Below are 17577 nucleotides of genomic sequence, written 5' to 3'. Positions count from 1 at the left end.
TATGACAATAATTAAGACGCAAACCACGTTAAATGATACCGTGAGAATACTGAGGTAAACATAAATTGGATCGCTTCCTTCTATCTTGGAAATAATGTCACATTCTTCAGATTCGCGAAAAAACGTGTATACAATTATGGCAGATGTTAAAACTGATGTCCCTATCCACGAGATTGCTATAACTTTGGTGATATTGCGTTTTGACATGCGTCGGTTAAATGGTCTCAGGACACAGTCTTGTCGGTCGATCGCCATCAATGATAGCGTCACAGCATTGAGAATACTACAAGCAAAACTGCTTGGTACAAGAATATGACAAGCGACTTCAGCAGACACTGGGATGTCCAAGAGATGAACCATCACAATCATGGCTAAACGAGATGGCAAATTCAGCAGACACGAGAAAACTCCATTCACGGCAAGGCTGGCAAGTAAATAGTGTGGAACCTTACGCAGATCTGAGCGCTTCCTGAGGAGAAAGCAAACTCCTGCGTTTCCAAGAAATCCAAGTAAAATGGCGATTGTTGACAATGTCATGTCAGCGATAATAATGCCTGGAGCGGTTATTAAACCGCGGTTTTCTGAATTTGAGCGATTCATTTGAATTCATAAACTGAATTTCTGTAGTTATTTGCTCGATCAGTTCAGCTCAATTTTTGCGAAGACTTGATGAGTATGAGATCAACTCTTATTCTGCCACTAAGTTTCCGCTTTACAACTTTCCCTCTTTTAGTGTTCACGTTCTTCACAGTTAACCTTAAGGCCACCCTATTAAATCACTGGGACATTAGGACAAATAGCAGGTCCTGTCAGGAAAAAACTGTGGCGTAGATTTTCTCATGTTGCCTCAGTTATTCGTCTGCAGATGGTTCAGGCTTACGTGCGACGAAAAGAATGTAGTAATCAGCCATTGACTCTAGTATGTATTGTATGAAGTGTCGGCAAAGGTAAAAAGAACAATATTTGCAGCTGCAACAATCACTCTCATTTTCAGGACTCGATGGTACCAAACCCAGGTTTTATCTCGGTATCCGCTCAATGAAAGATTCACAAAACTGGCTCTTGCTGTTTCATCAATCAATCAATCAATCTTTATTTGTACTCATTCTTGCTCAAAATAAAAAATTACAACAAAGAAAATAATAACAGTAAAAATTAGAGTACTAGCTGCCTGAGCTGAATAACCATAGGGGCTAGCGGAGTCAGGCACGGCCAGTTAACATCAGCATTAAATAGAAATAAAATACAGGTCAGCAAGAAAACTGAAGCACAAATCCGCACATACGAAGAAAAAAAGAGGAGGAAAAACGCTCTTTCTACGCTATGAAGGAAGTCTATAAATTTATGTATGATTTATATATCGAAGATTAATCGAAAAAGATGCACAAAATAAGAAATTAAGTTGAATCCATCTCATTTTTTAAACATTTTGTATCATCGCTGATACATGTTGAGATATTAAAATATAGGTCCGCAATTGCTACGTATATTGCTTTCTAGTTTATTGCAGTAGCGTACATTATGATGGTAGTAAAACTAGTTCCATGTTTTGGTCTTAGGTACGGGTTTTGAAAATAGAAATCGTTCTGAAAATTTGCCAAACCAAGCCTTTAACATTGCATATTAATGCGATTTTAGTTCCTTTTTTTACTGATTTATTAGCAGCTTTTTCACAGCAGCAACGGTTAGGTTATTGAAGGATGCTAAATTAAAGTAGAATCATTTCTCAAAATCTCTCTCTAGTGTTTCAATTATTAATATATGGATGGACTTCTTTGAGGTGACGATTTTGGAAAAGCTTGTTCAAGGAAGCTTTAAATAATACGACGATGTTGCCGAGTGTTCTGTGGGATTTGTACAATTTAATTTACAGTGACCTGACAAGATAATATCTTTAAATAGCTTGTAACCATAATCACCTTCTCTTATCTGAAAGATTTGTGAATGATCGTCAATATTGTGTGAGGTTTCTGAAAGATTTTTGAATGATCGTAAATACCAGCGCAAGGTTTATGAAAACTTCATTGATAGTTATTGCTTCAAAATATTTCATTTCGAATTAAGATCTGCACTTTTTTACCTCGTCACAAGATCAGAGCGCTGGATGAAATCCATTTTAGGTAAAAATATCGTGGTTGTGCATCTTACAAGACCTTGTGAGAGTTTGACAAAGTCCATTTGGCACAAGGAAAGCCATATTTTGCAATATTTGTCCGGCCCCGAACAAAGGACATTGTGTATGCTAGGTTTGAAGATTTTATAACGTTTCTGTATGTTGTTAAGAACGTTCAGGTTTTCGAAATGTACCAGTCGCCATCTTTTCTGCTACGGGGGATCAAAGATAATTTTTTCTTGAAGATGTTGTTAATAATCTCGGAGATGTTTCTGCCTTATATTCCAAATCAACATTTTGAGCGTAGGGGTTCAGTATTCACTTAAAATGTACCATTCAAGAGCAAACTTTATAGCAGAGTGGCTGAACGCGGGAAATAAAATTAAAAAAAAGAAATGATGCACATGCAGCTTCGAGAGGTGTCGTTACAAGCTTATTGACGCGCACATTATAGCCAGTGTTTGTAGCGAAATTGACTACAGGCGCGTGTTCCATGAAATCCTAGAACGAGTTGCAGGCTACGGTAGCCTACCGTGATGCAGACGCTGTGTGGGCACCAACCTCGTTCCCAGGGTCTCTCATCTTGCCGCCCCCTGGAGCGAACGAGGAGGGGGCGGTAAGATGAGAGACCCTGGGAACGAGGTTGTGTGGGCACGTCACGCAGTGTTTCCGAGAAATGCGTGACGAGTCCAAAGAGAGTGTGCATGGGAGGCTGCAGGCCTACTGCAGCGGCTGAAAAGCAAGAATGGAGATGCCTCGTTCATGTTTGATATCACATAGAGCCTCCACAGAATAGTCGAAGATAAAGGTAAATCCGATTGCGCGAAACATTCTTTACTCTGTGAAAATGGTAAGGAGTAGATTTTTTTACATTAGCAGTAAAAACTCTCCTCATCTTGTCAATAGAAAACGTCCTTGCTGTTTGATTCTTTGATCGACTCTCGCGCGCGGCCTTGCATTCTGATCACGTGAAAACACTGAAGACGTTTGTGACATCACAAATAAATTTGAAGTCATTTTAATCCTTGCATTGAACTTAGATTAGCAATTATTCTCTAACTGAGACAATGATTGTTTAGTTTGAACAAGATATTGTAGAATTTCTCTTCAGCTTCGCCAGCCAACGCGCTGCGAGAAATAATTCTTTGCACGTGATTAGAGCGCGCATTGGCGGAGATTCAACTGAACTTTAACCGAGAAGCGCCACTGTGAGGCTACAGATAGGTGGTCATGTGGCCAACTTAGATGCAGACAAGAGGGGAGAAGAGGGACTTCTCTTGTGTTTTCCAAGATGTTAGGAGTGATTTCGCGAAATTAAGTTTGCCTCATATTATCAGGGACGAAGCATGGCAGCGACTGGGCCGTATATAATCTACAAATCATCTCAGTTCTGCGCTGCAGTGCGTTCCAATGTTGGTCTTGACCATCCACTTCGAAAGCGAATACAAGAAGTCACATTTTCTTTTCCGAATGGTGAGAACACGATGCCTCCCCGGCTCAATCTGAAAAGTTTGACGACCGCGGTGAATGTCATCTGCCAGCAAGTCAGGGAACGAAAAGAACAATTCTTAATGAAGAGGCAGAAATTAAAACAGACAAGGAGAGGATTAGGCGAAGATTTTTATTCACAGACGAAAGGAAGCAATGAGAGTTGCGAAAATTCGACCAGCTTAACTTCAGACTCGAACATTCGTCTTTTAGAAGCGGCTGGATTTCTGTGGGAAAAGGAGCGAATAACGGATTATGAATTGTACAGGTTAGTCAAGACTGTGACGTGTTTCTTTTTCCTTTAATAGTTTTTTTAATAGCACAATTTGTCGCATCTACATGTAGCTAGAAGTGCGTTTGCTTTTAAAGGACTGCTAACGTTATGAGCTGTTATGCAAGCGCATTTCTTTCAATATTTGACAAGCTTACTGACTGTATTACGATACATCTCTTAGGGTTCTTCAATTATTTTATTGACGGAATCGTTGCTAAACTGTAATTAAACGTCTGGTATTTAATAGTAGTAATTGAGTAGAGCGGTAGCCTCCATGCAAGCGTGTTTGTCTTGCATTGTGGATTATATCAAAATGATGTGTGAAAAATACTACGTGTATCATAACACACATCGGTAAGACTTTGACCATAGTATATATGTAAATGATGTACATGCACTTGCTAAACAGACCTCATTTTTTACATGGAAAATGCGCAAAACTCTTTTCACTCAAGTCAAGTTTTGAACCCTTTACATGTATACTGTCATTCAATTGTCTATAGGAGTGCAGACCAGTGGAATTGTAGTCGATTTGCCCCGCCACTAACCACCAACAATGAGATAAATTAGAGTAAAGTAGTCAAGGACAATTAGCGTTGGCGTTCCTGTTAATGTGCATGTTAGTCTCTCGACATAAGGCTTTGGCTTAATGATCAAACATGTTCATCCAACTGGCATGTACTAAAACGCGAAACAACGAAATGAAACGAGCAAAACGAGTGAAACGAAACCACCAAAACGAAACTACCGAAACGAGTTAAATAGAAGGTAAATAAATAAAAAAAGTTAAAAAAATCCTTGATCTCTAGCACGTTACTATGACAGCCAAATCTCATACCCAGATCCTGCTCTTAAGCCACATGTGTAACATCGTGACATCATAAACCTGAAAGGTGGATGAGCGCAAGTGTGTCGAGCAGGAAGACATCGAGAAAAAGGTGGTATTTACACATTCTAAATGGTATTCTAACTAAAACAGGAAATCTAATTTCGAAGAAAGGTTTTCTGGTCGTACTGTGGATTCTTAGTCGGTGGCGAATCAAATGGTCTTTTCGAGAATGACTTTGCAGCATTCTTCATGCGAACCAGGACTTTCTTTAATGTATATCTCTAAAGAAAAACGAGGGCGACTTGACAGGCTTTAATCACATTAACGTCAGGCCTTTGTGACTCCTGCAGTTCTCAAAGTAATTTCTTATTAGGTGCTCAGCTCTTCATGGATACTCTTGAGATTGTGTTTCCATACATCCTGGGCTTGGGGTTGTCAATTTGCCACCGCCTAAGAATCCACAATACGAACAGGAAACCTTTCTTTGAAATTACATTTCTTGTTTTAGCTAGAATGCCATTCAAAATGTGAAAAATACTCACCTTTTTCTCGAAGTCTTCAAGGTCGTCGTTGACGCCCTTGTGCTTATCCATCTTTCAGGTTTGAGATGTAACGATGTCACACATGTGAATCTGGGTACGAGATCAGGCTGCCATAGTAACGTGCCAGAGATTAGGCTTTTTTTTTTAAACTTTTTCATGTATTTACTTATTATTTTACTTGTTACGGTGGTTTCGCCCGTTTTTGTGGTTTCGTTTTGGTGGTTTCGTTTTGCTCGTTTCAGTGGTTTCATTTCATTGTTTCGGGGTTTAGTACATTCCCATCCAGCTTATCGTGTTTGCCAAACAATGTATTCGAACAATGTTTGTGTATGAACCCAGTGTTGCATGAAATTTGAAAGAAAAAAAAAAGAAGAAAAGAGGAAACCACCCTAAAATTCGTCCAACAACACAATTCAGCATATCCTTTAACACAACATGCGCTGTGTGAGCTATACAATTAAACAAAGTAGACACTTTGCTTGATGGCGAGTTCATTGGTGGTGAGATTCCCTAGTGGTGAGGTGAATGTAATTCAATGTATCAAACATGTGTTGATGGTGTCAGTGACATCAAGAAATCAATGGGTAATCGATGGGTAAAAAGTCGATTAGTCATTGTTTATTGCTGAAGACCAATGAGTAATCAATGGCCACAGAATTTTCAGTCATCGATTAGTCATTGATGGCATTGATGTCACTAATGATTGCACTGTTCAGTTCAGGTGTAGCGTGGTGTGTCAGCGTGTTTGCTGTTGCTTGTTCAATTCAGGCTTAGCGTGGTGGTTCAGTATGTTTGCTGATGCCTGTTCAGCTCAGGCACAGCATGGCGGTTCAGCGTGTTTTACTGTTGCCTGTTCAGTTCAGGTGTAGAGTGGCAGATCAGCATGTTTGCTGTTGCTTGTTCTGTTCAGGCATAGGTTGGCGGTTCAGTGTGTTTTACTGTCTCTTGTTCAGTTCAGGCTAAGTATGGTGCTACAGCGTGTTTACTGTTGCCACTGCCAATAGTGGAAGTTCCTGGATGTCTCCATTTAGTGATGCAGATGTTAAATGTAGTTAAGTGCAATTTAACAAAGAGCGCTTACGTTGCCTTGGTATATGCAGCAGGATTCCGTGGGCTCTTGGACTGAGATGTGTTTGCAGCCTTTGCAGCGATAACGTTTACAGTGAGCATTGTTTTGCATGGTAGCACTTCTTCAAGCGTTCTCCCTCCTTCCCCTCCCTTTTTCCACTGTTCATTCAGTGTGTGACGGATGCTTGTCTCCCCTTTCTGCATGGCAGCTCATGGCTTGGTTTCCAGGATTTGCCAGCCATGGGAGTGGTCTCTATCTAGGAGTGGAAGCTCCAAGTTGTCTCAGGCACCCAACCTCCATTTAGTAATGTAGTTGTTAAACAGAAAAATCAGTGATAGTAAAGAACAAATGCTGGAAAATCATAATAGATATATAATAATATGGGTATAATCAATCAATCATTTTACAATAACTGCAGAAATTCTCGTGCGCTCATTAGCTAATTTTCATTGTCGATGTGCGGACAGACAAATGAATTCATAATTTATGCGATGCGTCAAAGAGCGAGAACGGACAATTTGACAATTTGTTATCGTAAAAAAACAAATTGGCGTCAGTTTTTATACGTCTGTCCTGTTATTGACAATGAATTTCGTCATAACATTGTCAAAGAAGTCTGTGGATCCACTCCGCTATCGCTTTGTGGATCCACAGCTACTTTGACAATGTTATGACAAAATTCATCATCAATAATAGGACAGACGCATGAAAAACTGACGTCAATTTGTTAAATGGATAATCAGTAGCTAATCAATGAGTTGTCAGTAGCCTTGATGATTAATCACTGACATTGATGAGTAATAATTGATTACTGATGTCAATGATTAGTCATCAATAGGCCGCAAAAATTCTGGTCATTGATTAGTCATCGATTACCCATTGATCATCTCCAATAATCAATGATTGACCAGTTGATTACTCATTGATCACCCATCAGTTACTCATTGATGTCACTGACTGTCAATTAGTTACAGTATGTCTGGTTTATTGGCGCAAGACTAAGTTAGTTTTTCTGAAAGTGTCTGAAAGTGTCTGAAAGTCTTTTGTTGTGTTATGGTTATGCTCTCATGGACCATAGGACTTGCCCACTGAGCATGCAAGAATTATGTCAGTTAAATATTTGATTGTTCCTTAGGTGCAAAAAGGACATCAGATTGGAAAACACTAAAAAGAGGAAACGTGAGAAAGACAATAGTAATGGAGAAAAATGGGAAAAGTTTATAAATCAGAAGCAGTTAGAGGTGTGGAGGAGGCCTGTTGATACCACTGGCTTGTTTGAATACAAAGGTATGAGCAAATGAGTTAGTTTACTATTATTAATTTGCTGTTCAGTGATTGAGTGTGATATGGCAAAAAATACGTGCGGACTTACAGTCTGAGAAGTGTGTGATAACTTGTATAAAATTTTATAATTTTATAATTATATTTTTCTTAGTTGGTGCACTTCTGTGCACACAGATAACTAAAGATCTTAAAACAGTCCATAACAAAAATCAAGTTTTAAATTTTTTCCTACGTTCTGTTTGTAGTGTTTGGCACCTTCTTTGACATCAATGCAATGTCCTTTTACAGAACACAGGTATGCCTGAATGTGCTTTAGTGACCAGCAAAATTTGTAAATAATTATACTGGGTAAAAATAGCCATACAGATACGCTGCAATTTAATCTTTTCCCAGGAAATCCAGTCTCCATACATATTCATGTACATGTTGTGTTTCTTGTTGTGCTAGTAAGAGCTACATGTATAAATGGAAGGGTTCAAACCTTCTTGGTTGTGGCATTGCTTAAGATTAATATGTGGCCTTGTGTGCCAAGGTTTCAGATACATGTACACTGTATAGATATGTAGATATCATAAAATAATATTTTCTTAGATTTGACTAAAATGGATTTACAATGGAAAAAAGTAAAAATTAGTAATACATGTACAGTGTAATACTGGCAGATTGTTCAACAATTTTCAAATGCCAGACACTATTGAAAAATACAAGTCCACTGTGAGGAACAAGTTTTGTTTTATGTCATTATTTTGTTTTGATTCAGGTTGATAATGAATACCGCATAGCCTGGGACCAGTTTGTTTTGAAACTAGATGTTGTTGATTCAGATCCTCTGAGTGGCAGTGAAGTTCTTCACTGGGTCACAAAATTTCCTGTAAGTAGGGCATTGAAAAGCACATTTAGGCATGAATTCCTTTTTTTGGTAACTACATTGAACATATGGTTTGTTCTACTATACTTGCGCAGCCTTCTCAAAATCAGCCGGCTGCCGGCTCAAGGACCTTCTTCCTCTGGAGGTTTGACTGTCTCCTTCTAGTTGGGAAAATATATTAAGGTAATGATGAAACTCATGCCATGCCATCTGACAGGGTGTGGAAAAAAATGACAAATTATGCGGAAATTTTTGGTTGGGAAATGCAGAAAATCCGAAAAATGCATCAAATATGCGGAAAACAAACAGGATTATGTGGAACAATTTCAACAGTCGACAAAACTGATAAGTTAATAACTCCTTCTGAATGTACTGAACAACAGTGAAACGAAAAGCATGTCAAAATCTTACCCACAATTTAAGCTCGTTAATGTCGAAATTTAAGCTCTCATGACAAATTTACAACACCAACTGTCTCGTGTAAATCAAACCTACAATTTTGCAACCAAGTTTTAGGTGTTTTGTACACAGAATAATTCATAGGGTTCAGTTGTTGAAGGCTTATCGCATGTGACAATGTTGTACCTTTTCATGTACTGTACATTTCTGTTCTGTTTCTTTTTCCTTGACATTCTTAGTACCCTCTGAGGAGTAGAGACTATGTTTTTGTGAGAAGAGGAAAGGTAAGCATTTATTATTTTTCTTTATAATCCAGAATTTTTTTAACTGCAGGCACTGGAGATATACATTAGCCTTATAAATTAAATAGTGTGAAACTTAATTTCAGACTACATGTATATTGATACATGGAGTGTTGGAGAGAGGTTGGCCTATTGGTTAGTGAGCTGGGCTCCAGATGCAACCCCCCTTATAGAGTCACTTTTGCTTGTTCTTGGTGCCTCTTTCTGCACATTTGTATCTTTACACACTGGCAAATTTAGTGCAGGAGTGTAACCTGTGATGAACTAGCATCCCAACCAGGGAATAGCGGAAATAATTTTACCGTTATGGTAATGATCTGATTTAACGCCCGGGGCGCTTATTTACTTTTGGTACCCCAAGGGACGGCACTTATTCAAGGCAGGGCGCTTATTTGGGACAGGGTGCTTTTTCCTTTTTTGAGAAACAATTGAATGTTCAGAACAAAATTTTAATATGTTATTTATTAAAAAAGGAACAGCAACAGAAACAATAACAACAACAACAGTTGTTGTTGTTATCGTTTCTGTAACAGTAACAAATATATGGTGAATGTTCAGTTAACGTGAGGGAATTTTAATCTGTTTTGATGTTGATACATGTAGCTTTGACAGTGTCACTTTTGGTACCTTGATACGTAAATAAAAGCTTTCTGGTGCGGCATCGTTGACATCAGACCTGGTGATCCCGTCGAAAGGATCCTTGTCATGGCTTGTTCTAACCCTGCATGCCAAGGCTGATTTTCCTTGACGCAGCACTTGAATAATATTAGCATAGAGGCGCTTATCAGAATGGGGGCGCTTATTGGAATAGGGGTGCTTATTAATAAAAACACATTCGAAGGGGGGCACTTATTCAAAAGGGGCACTTATTGGAAGGAGGACGCTAAATCGAATCATTACGGTAGTTGCTTCATGATTTTAAGTGCTAGCCTGGCACACCATAAAGATAGGCAGTCAGGAGGTTTCATTAAGGGCTGGGCACCGGGCAAATTGACCAGCTGTGACGATGATTTTGCCGGCCTATATGTACGTGTAACTTGACCATCTTGGTCCTCTTGCTGAAAACCCTAATGAAAACCCTGGACAGTATAGTATTCTTTTGTATTGTATTTAGCAATTATTTGCCAAAGGCGAAGTGAACATTGGTGAATATTCACCGAGACGAGGTGGAGGTGAATATTCACCAATGTTCACTGAGCCTGAGGCGAATAATTGTTTTAGTATAATTTTCAGAGGTGAACATCAAGGACTACAAAATAACAGACTAAAACATAAAAACACAGACGCAATTGTTCGTGTGCATACATGTATGCAGCTGTAGTTTTAATAATAAGCTTACATGTACATTGATTGTCAATCAATTTACTCATCAAGTGCGGCAGTAAAACAAATGAGTGAAACACTAAGAAAAATAATTTCATCCTGTACCTTTGTTTTATCGTTGTTGACTTCATTCACAGTTGTCATCATCGCCTAAAAACGAGCAGCTTTAGTTTGTAGAAAAACAAATTTCGGTCAATCGATCTGACCAGCTGGCAATCGATGCAACCACTGCGTTTACGATTCTTAAAAACCTTGAATACGAGTTCTTGAAAAGATTTTTGGTCCAAGGGCGACAGCAGTCATTTTGAAAATTCTCCATCCTTTCAAATATACTGGACTTGGAGTGATAAATGAAAACTTCATTCAGTAACTGTCCGCCATGTTTACTTGCTGAGATGGCAAAGATGGTGAGGTTAGTAACCAAGCTCCAGCAGGGTGAATATAGCGTCACATGATGAGCTTTTCGACCAATCAGAATGTCCAATTCTTATATTCACTTCTGGAAATTATACTAATGATTAATACTACTTAAAATAAATTTACGTTACTTTCTACCTAATATGTAATTAAGCAGAACTTTTAGACTCAATACCTTTCTTTTAAACCATAATTTATTTTCTGCTAAAAGCTGTACTGACGTTTTTTTGGTACATGTTCCTGTATATTATTATTATTATATTATTATTTTATTGTGCATAAAATTTATGTGGTTTATTAGTGCCATCATACATGTAAATGTAGGTTTATTTACATGTATGGGGTGTGCAGACCACTTAAAGTTTGAAAGTGCTGTTCAATATTTTGCTGAGAGGTATTCTTCACTCTTTCTTTTAGATTGATCATCGGTCAATGACAATGGTTCTGATATCAAGGTGAGTAGTATCACTGCAATGCAGTGATGTTGCAGCTTTTTGTTGTTTCCCTTACTTGGACTGGGTCTGGGGTGGTGGTAAGAGTACTTTCTGCAAGACAATATTTAACATAAGATACCAGGAGATAAGAATTTTGATTAAAAAACGGTGCACCAGTTTATTTAACAATTAGACCCGTAGCCCTTGCGGGCTACGGGTCAATAGCCCATGCGGCAAAGCTGAATGGGCTATTGACCCGTGGCCCTTGAGGGCGAAGGGTCTAATTGTTTTAGTATCACCCAACTAGTCGGACAGACAAGGTAATAACAAAGTTGGCAAATGCAAGTTGAAGAAATATTTATTTGGGAATAAAACGAAAGAAAGCGTCATGCTCGATGGTGCCAGTTCCGCTACTTGATGACTATTACTAATAGTCCCCTAGTAGTGTAGCCAATCAAAATGCAGGATTTGCATTGGTCCACTAGTTGGGTGATACTAAATGATATTATTACTTAGTAGTTGGACTTTAAGTTCCTCTTTGACTATAGCCATCTAGTTGACTTAGATGGCAATCTTTCAGTGAGAAAGTTTGAAGAAAGTCAGAAGTCTTAAAGTGCCTCTATGATCAAATTCTCGATACTCATTTTTTTAAATTTTCGGATGCAATAGGCCTTCTCTAGATATCTTGGTAAATTTCAACCTATTATGAACATTAGAACCCATGTTTTTTAGACCTTTATTTCCGAGAATTTACGGCCTTCATCACTTTTCCTTGTTCCAAGTCTTGGTTGAGAATTGGAGAAAATGACGTCATTTTCTCAAAAATACCTCACAGGTTGAAATTATAATAACAATTAGTGCAGCAATTCCTATAAAGGATAACAAAAACTTTGGCTCATTTATTCGTGCAATTTTCTACATTAATAAATTATTAAATTATAATAACAATTATTGTTATTATAGTTTCAACCCGTGCAGTATTTTTGAGAAAATGACATCATTTCCTCAGATTCTCAACCAAGACTTGGAACAAGGAAAATTAATGGTGGCCGTAAATTCTCGAAAATAAAGGTCCGAAAACCGCGAGTTCTAATGTTCATAATAGATTGACATTAAGTAAAATACATGTATCTAGGAAAGACCTGTTGTGTATGAAAATGTAAAAAAATGGATGTAGAGAATTTCATCATAGTGGCACTTTAGTCCTTAAGCAAAATACCCCTTGGAAGTTAAATCTTGAAGAAATCATTAAAGTCCACCATGTGGGCACTTAAGTTAAAGGTCAAACATAAATGTATTTTGAATTCCTGTCATAAGCTTGTTATTGGTGGTAAAAAAAACTCTCTATGTACAATGTGAATGAGTATAGATTTATCTTTGTTTGTTGTTGAATTTTACTTCATCAGGGCAACTGAGCACCCTCTGTGTCCAGAAAATGGTGAATATGTCCGAGTGCCAAGTTACAATTCCAGCATGGTTATTTTACCACACAAAACATTTGATGAGGTGAGGAACAAACCACTGACTTCTACAAAATAATAATCATATTGATGTACCAGAAATGACACCAGTAAAAAATAGTAATAAAAGTAACCATAAAGTGTATGCGAGTGATATTCCCCTAATTTCGGATTCCGAGTGTTGTAGAAAACATTTGGATAATAAACACACTGGCATCCATTTGACTTTTAAAAATATGCTTTCATATTATATTTTGTCTTTGGATATTAGCTGTTCCTCAGAGTTCACAGTTGTCGCCTCTCAGATCAGACAATGTGTGCAGACAAATATCGGAATCCCAGCATATTTTTCGTGCCGAATGGAGGTTATTATAATAATATAATAGATGTACATCTTTGTCATTGTACCAGCAGCATTGTACAATAAAACATGTGTTGTGAAGCCAATAAATTATTATTTTCTCTTTTATTCTGTTTATTTATGTAGGATGGGTTTGACTTTGTCTTGTCATACTTTGATGATCCAAAGACCAGCTTTCCATCATACTGCATGAATATTTTGACAAGCTCAAGTAAGTTTCACCACAACCTGTAGTACCTTGTTGCTGTTCGTGTAAGATTCTCTAAACAGCTTAGGATACTTGTTCCCAGCTCACTATTTTTCTCTCTCTCACGATGCTCTATACCAGGGTCCGAAATTAACTTTTTTAGGCAGGCGCCAACTGGCGACTGAAATTTTTCTTTTCAGTCGCCATATGGAAAAATGTGGTCGCCAAAAAGTGTCAATAAAATTTTTCCTTCGCAGCCAAATACAAACCAAAATTTTTGGTCGCCAGATGGAAAATTCTGCTCGGCAATTTTTCTTTTAAGAATCGGAACGAAGAGAACGTATTTGGGCCCGCAATAATAGTGATTTTTCCGCTAACGATAAGATTAAATACAAACACGCTGATTATTTAAACACCTACCACTGAAAACCCACGACGAACGAATCGAATGCCGGCCATATACGCAGTTTCGTGCGACTGCCAAATGTTTCAAGTCAATTTTATACCTTCTCTTGTCTCTACCTTTTGGAGAAGAAATGTACCCGACTGAAAACTGCCGTTTGGTTCTTTGCTCTATGTGCAAAACGATCTTTCCTTTCGCGTTGTGTCAAGACGATCGATGGATCGCCATGCTGAATATCGCAATTTTCCACTAATTTTTTCGCGGATGTTCCGTCTCCACTTTGTATTAAATTACGGAAAGAGTTCAGGACATCAGTCTTTGGACACCACATCGCCTGAATAAATATTCGTGGCGAAAGAACGCACGTGGCCTTCTACGCCCGCAATACGTATGTTATGGGAAACTGCTGGAAAAACATGGCGGCGAAGCTTCGCACTGATCGTGGCTGTGGAACCTTGTGGTAGAGTTATAATAACAGGAAAATCGGTTTTATACTTCAAAAGCAGCGGAAAGGTAAAAAGTAAGTGACCAATTGGCGGGCGTCCTTGAATTTTATTTTAATCGATTTGGCTGAAAATCTAAGTTTGTGTAATTATCGTGGCTTGAAATAGTTAATCGCCCGCTGGCAACCAGCTGCGAAATTCTGGTCGCCAGTGCAAAATTTTTAGTCGCATTGGCGACCAGGAAAGCGCAATTTGGGACCTTGTATACAGTAGTTTAAGAGTCAAATCATAGAAGGTAATGTGATGCTCATGCATTTCACTTGTAAGTAAAGTGCATCCATGTTATGTTGTTTACTTCTAGATCTTCCATCCTTCATTGAGACACTACACAGTGCAGCAGCTGGGTTAAATCAAAGTCAAGAAAGATCTCTGCAAGTTGGTTGACAGACTATCGTTTCGTTACAAACCAAGTGTTAAGGATATAGGAAGTGTACAAAATAGTGTACATCAGTGTTGAGAAGAAGATTCAATGCATTTCTCTGGGGAACTTATCAATTACTACAAAGTCAAACAAACACTTATTTTTGCATGGGAGACATTACGACCCTTAACAACACAAGTGTGATTGTCAACTGTGATTGTTCATTAGCAGTAGAAGTAGCTTGGAGTGTGCAACATGATTCAAGTTTGCTCTAGGAAACTATTCATGTTTGTAGACCTGATGGCTAGTCAATAACTCAAACTGCAAAGACTGTGTGAATTGAACTTCATGGATGCGCCTGTACAGTCAGGGGTCAAGTGCAATTATTGGAATAACTTTATAGGAACACTCGAAGAGTTTCTGATTTGTATTTTCCAGTCCAAGAAAATATATTTTTGGTAGTGCTGTGTCACTTAGTTTAGTACTAGTGATACACCATTAAAAATTATCAGAGGAAAAAAGTGTTTATTTGTTGACTGTATAGTATACAGACGCCCTGCTCTCCTGCACGGAGATTCAGATACTTGTCGGAATCTGCTGTGCAAGGTGACCACAGGCACAAACTCAGTTAACTCATCGCTCAGTCGATTCTTCCTACACAAACAAACCCTTTGATCCTCTGCAGAAGAGAGAGAGAACAGATGAAATGTGTTCTTCCTGCCTGACGTGCTGACATGTCATATGAACAGAAACTAAATAATAAGTTGAGGGAAAGGGAAAGAATTGATCTTTTCGGATCCTGGGGATCTGAGAACTCAGAAGGCCCAGTAGTTCCGGCTTAGTGTTCCAATGGGACTATGGCTTCCCCAACGGACTAGGGTCCCATTCTGGAGGCGGAAGTTCCCCCCCCCCCCCTCCACCCCCATCCGAACATTTTTGCTACTGAACCAAAGTCTAACATGCCGACATGATTTAAAAAGAGAAAATTAGCAAAGTTCCACCTTAGATTTTCAGTAATTTCCATGGTCCTGCATACTGTTGTGCTTTCCCTTATCCGCGCACCTATGAGGTGTGCCAGTTTTCCCGTTGTGGAATCCCAATTGGTTCCTTCCACACTGCGTTCTTCTGTGCTTCCCGTGTGTTCTGTTACTTGCTCGTATATTTCGTCGTTACGGCCTGCCCTTACCGCATGCTCCAGCGGCGCTGCCTTGTCCATTTGATTTCCGAATGTGTAAGAAAGGGCAAGTAATCCTGGGGCCAGCGTTTTTTGGAATCAAAGGGTCAGAAGGTGTTTGCTTACTCTCTCTCTGGGCTGAAAGGGAGAAACTTGTTGAGTACAACTTGCCACTTCCAAGCCATCTTTATGAAGTTTGTCTTTTGCAGTTTGTATTGCAAATGGCAAACAAGAGCGAAAAGGAGACTGATCAGTTGTGAAACATTTGATGTTCTCTGGGTTGTGTGAAGGATCATCTTGGATGCCCATGCTCCAGGGAAATTCGACAATAGAAGTAATATATCAAACACGAGAGACTGCTTCATCGGGATATCCAAACACCGAGAAGACAGTTAAAAATAAGACACGCAGGGCAGTATTGAAAAAATTCGAGGTGTTTAGATAACCGATGAAACACTGTCTCGAGTGTTTGATATATCTCCTCAATTGAAACAAACACTAAGGAGTAAACGGAGAAACAAAATCGTCCAATCTATGCTAATTAAGACCGGGTACCCAAACCTCCTTCACGGATGTGATTTCCTTTGTCTTAAGTTGACGAATTACTAATAAGTTTGAGAACTGGCTTTTAAAATGATTCAACAGAACCCGGAATAAATTGGATACCAAGATTATTAACTTTCCACCCTATAGTTAAACGCATTAAGCTTGTGTTCTCTGAGAGTATTTTATTGTTGATATTTCGTACAATTCTTGCCACTACAGTAGATTCTACATAAATACTCTTGGTATTTAAAACGTCTCCACACACTTTGTATCAAAACTCGGATAGCGTAGTGCACTTAAGTCAAGAAGGGGGAGAGGGGGGAGAGTGGGCAAAGACGCATGTTTATTGTGTGACTCCATGTGATAACCAGTCACCATGGTCGGTCTTGATCCGAACTATGGAATCTCGTATAGACCTTGCACTTATGAACCTGCATGAATGCTCGATATTTCAATGTAAACTTCTCTAAATCGTCGAACACACACACGACTATAAAACACGAACTATAATAACGGCTTTGGAAGCCATTTTCACACACTATTTTTTAATGAATTTTAAAAACCGATGAAAGAATGCAACTTCAAAACGTAGGTAATTTTCACACAAAATGAAACTTTTCAAAAACATTAAAAATAGTCGGTGTTTCTAAAGAATAGCTTTTAGAATGCTAAAGTGAAACTATAGAGCTTAAAGTTATCGTGGTATTCCCGTGGTTGCTAGTTAAACACTGGAAACCTGTTCAGATTCACATGTGTTCTTATGGTGGCGCCAGTCCTTCGATTGGCAATCACGGCCACAGTAACCACGTTTGCAGCAAGCAGAGCACTGGAAATGAGCCACAGCGCCACACGGACAGAACAGCTGGGCTGCTTCTGTAGAAGAAAAAGAGATCTCTTTGGTCCTAGTGTAAATTTAATTTTAAATAACCCAGGTCAATGATGTCACTGTTACGCCAAATTAATCTCGTTGTCACGCCTCCCGTAACCACCACCATGTTAACTGCCACCCACTCAGAGCAAGCGACTGGACACATGCAAGCTCCATGCACAGGAACTAGTATCCCATCCAGCGAGAGATCAGCAATACTCATAATTTCTTCATGCCAAGGTAAGTGTCTGTCTGGCAAAAGGTGTTCTTTTAACAAACCCTCTATTAAGGTCATTCCACTGAAATAGAACCTACACTGAGATTTTTGTGAAACTTTGCCTATTGATTGTTTATATTATAGGAACTTAAATT

General features: G+C 38.8%; 3 protein-coding genes across 6 annotated transcripts in view; 1 reads left to right on the top strand and 2 right to left on the bottom strand.

Moving 5' to 3' along the window:
- The window catches only part of LOC110046840 (neuropeptide Y receptor type 2-like), an 891-nt gene extending 354 nt beyond the window's left edge, over positions 1 to 537 (bottom strand). Inside the window, exon 1 of the mRNA XM_020752558.2 lies at positions 1 to 537. This exon is cut by the window's left edge and continues 354 nt beyond it. Within this exon, the coding sequence (XP_020608217.2) occupies positions 1 to 537 (537 nt within the window).
- A 2775-nt stretch (positions 538 to 3312) lies between these two features.
- On the top strand, positions 3313 to 15138 carry LOC110046842 (stAR-related lipid transfer protein 7, mitochondrial-like). The gene is made up of 9 exons (XM_020752559.2): positions 3313 to 3869; positions 7451 to 7602; positions 7845 to 7894; positions 8360 to 8470; positions 9106 to 9150; positions 11326 to 11363; positions 12749 to 12848; positions 13290 to 13374; positions 14558 to 15138. Exons 1-9 carry the CDS (start codon positions 3460 to 3462, stop codon positions 14638 to 14640), a joined length of 1074 nt encoding a protein of 357 aa, XP_020608218.1. The 5' UTR covers positions 3313 to 3459; the 3' UTR covers positions 14641 to 15138.
- A 1361-nt stretch (positions 15139 to 16499) lies between these two features.
- Positions 16500 to 17577, bottom strand: part of LOC110046836 (fibrocystin-L-like) — a 46427-nt gene continuing 45349 nt past the window's right edge. For all 4 annotated transcript variants that reach the window (XM_089289310.1, XM_089289304.1, XM_020752550.2 and 1 more), the window contains one exon: positions 16500 to 17210. In XM_089289310.1, coding sequence (XP_089145436.1) covers positions 17059 to 17210 — 152 coding nt within the window. In that variant the 3' untranslated portion in view covers positions 16500 to 17058. The remainder of the gene's footprint in view (positions 17211 to 17577) is intronic.

Source organism: Orbicella faveolata, unplaced genomic scaffold (assembly GCF_042242905.1).
Source record: "Orbicella faveolata isolate gen_17 unplaced genomic scaffold, um_ofav_v1 contig_1, whole genome shotgun sequence".
In the NCBI taxonomy this organism is placed as follows: domain Eukaryota; kingdom Metazoa; phylum Cnidaria; class Anthozoa; order Scleractinia; family Merulinidae; genus Orbicella; species Orbicella faveolata.
This window is presented reverse-complemented; position numbering and strand designations above follow the sequence as displayed.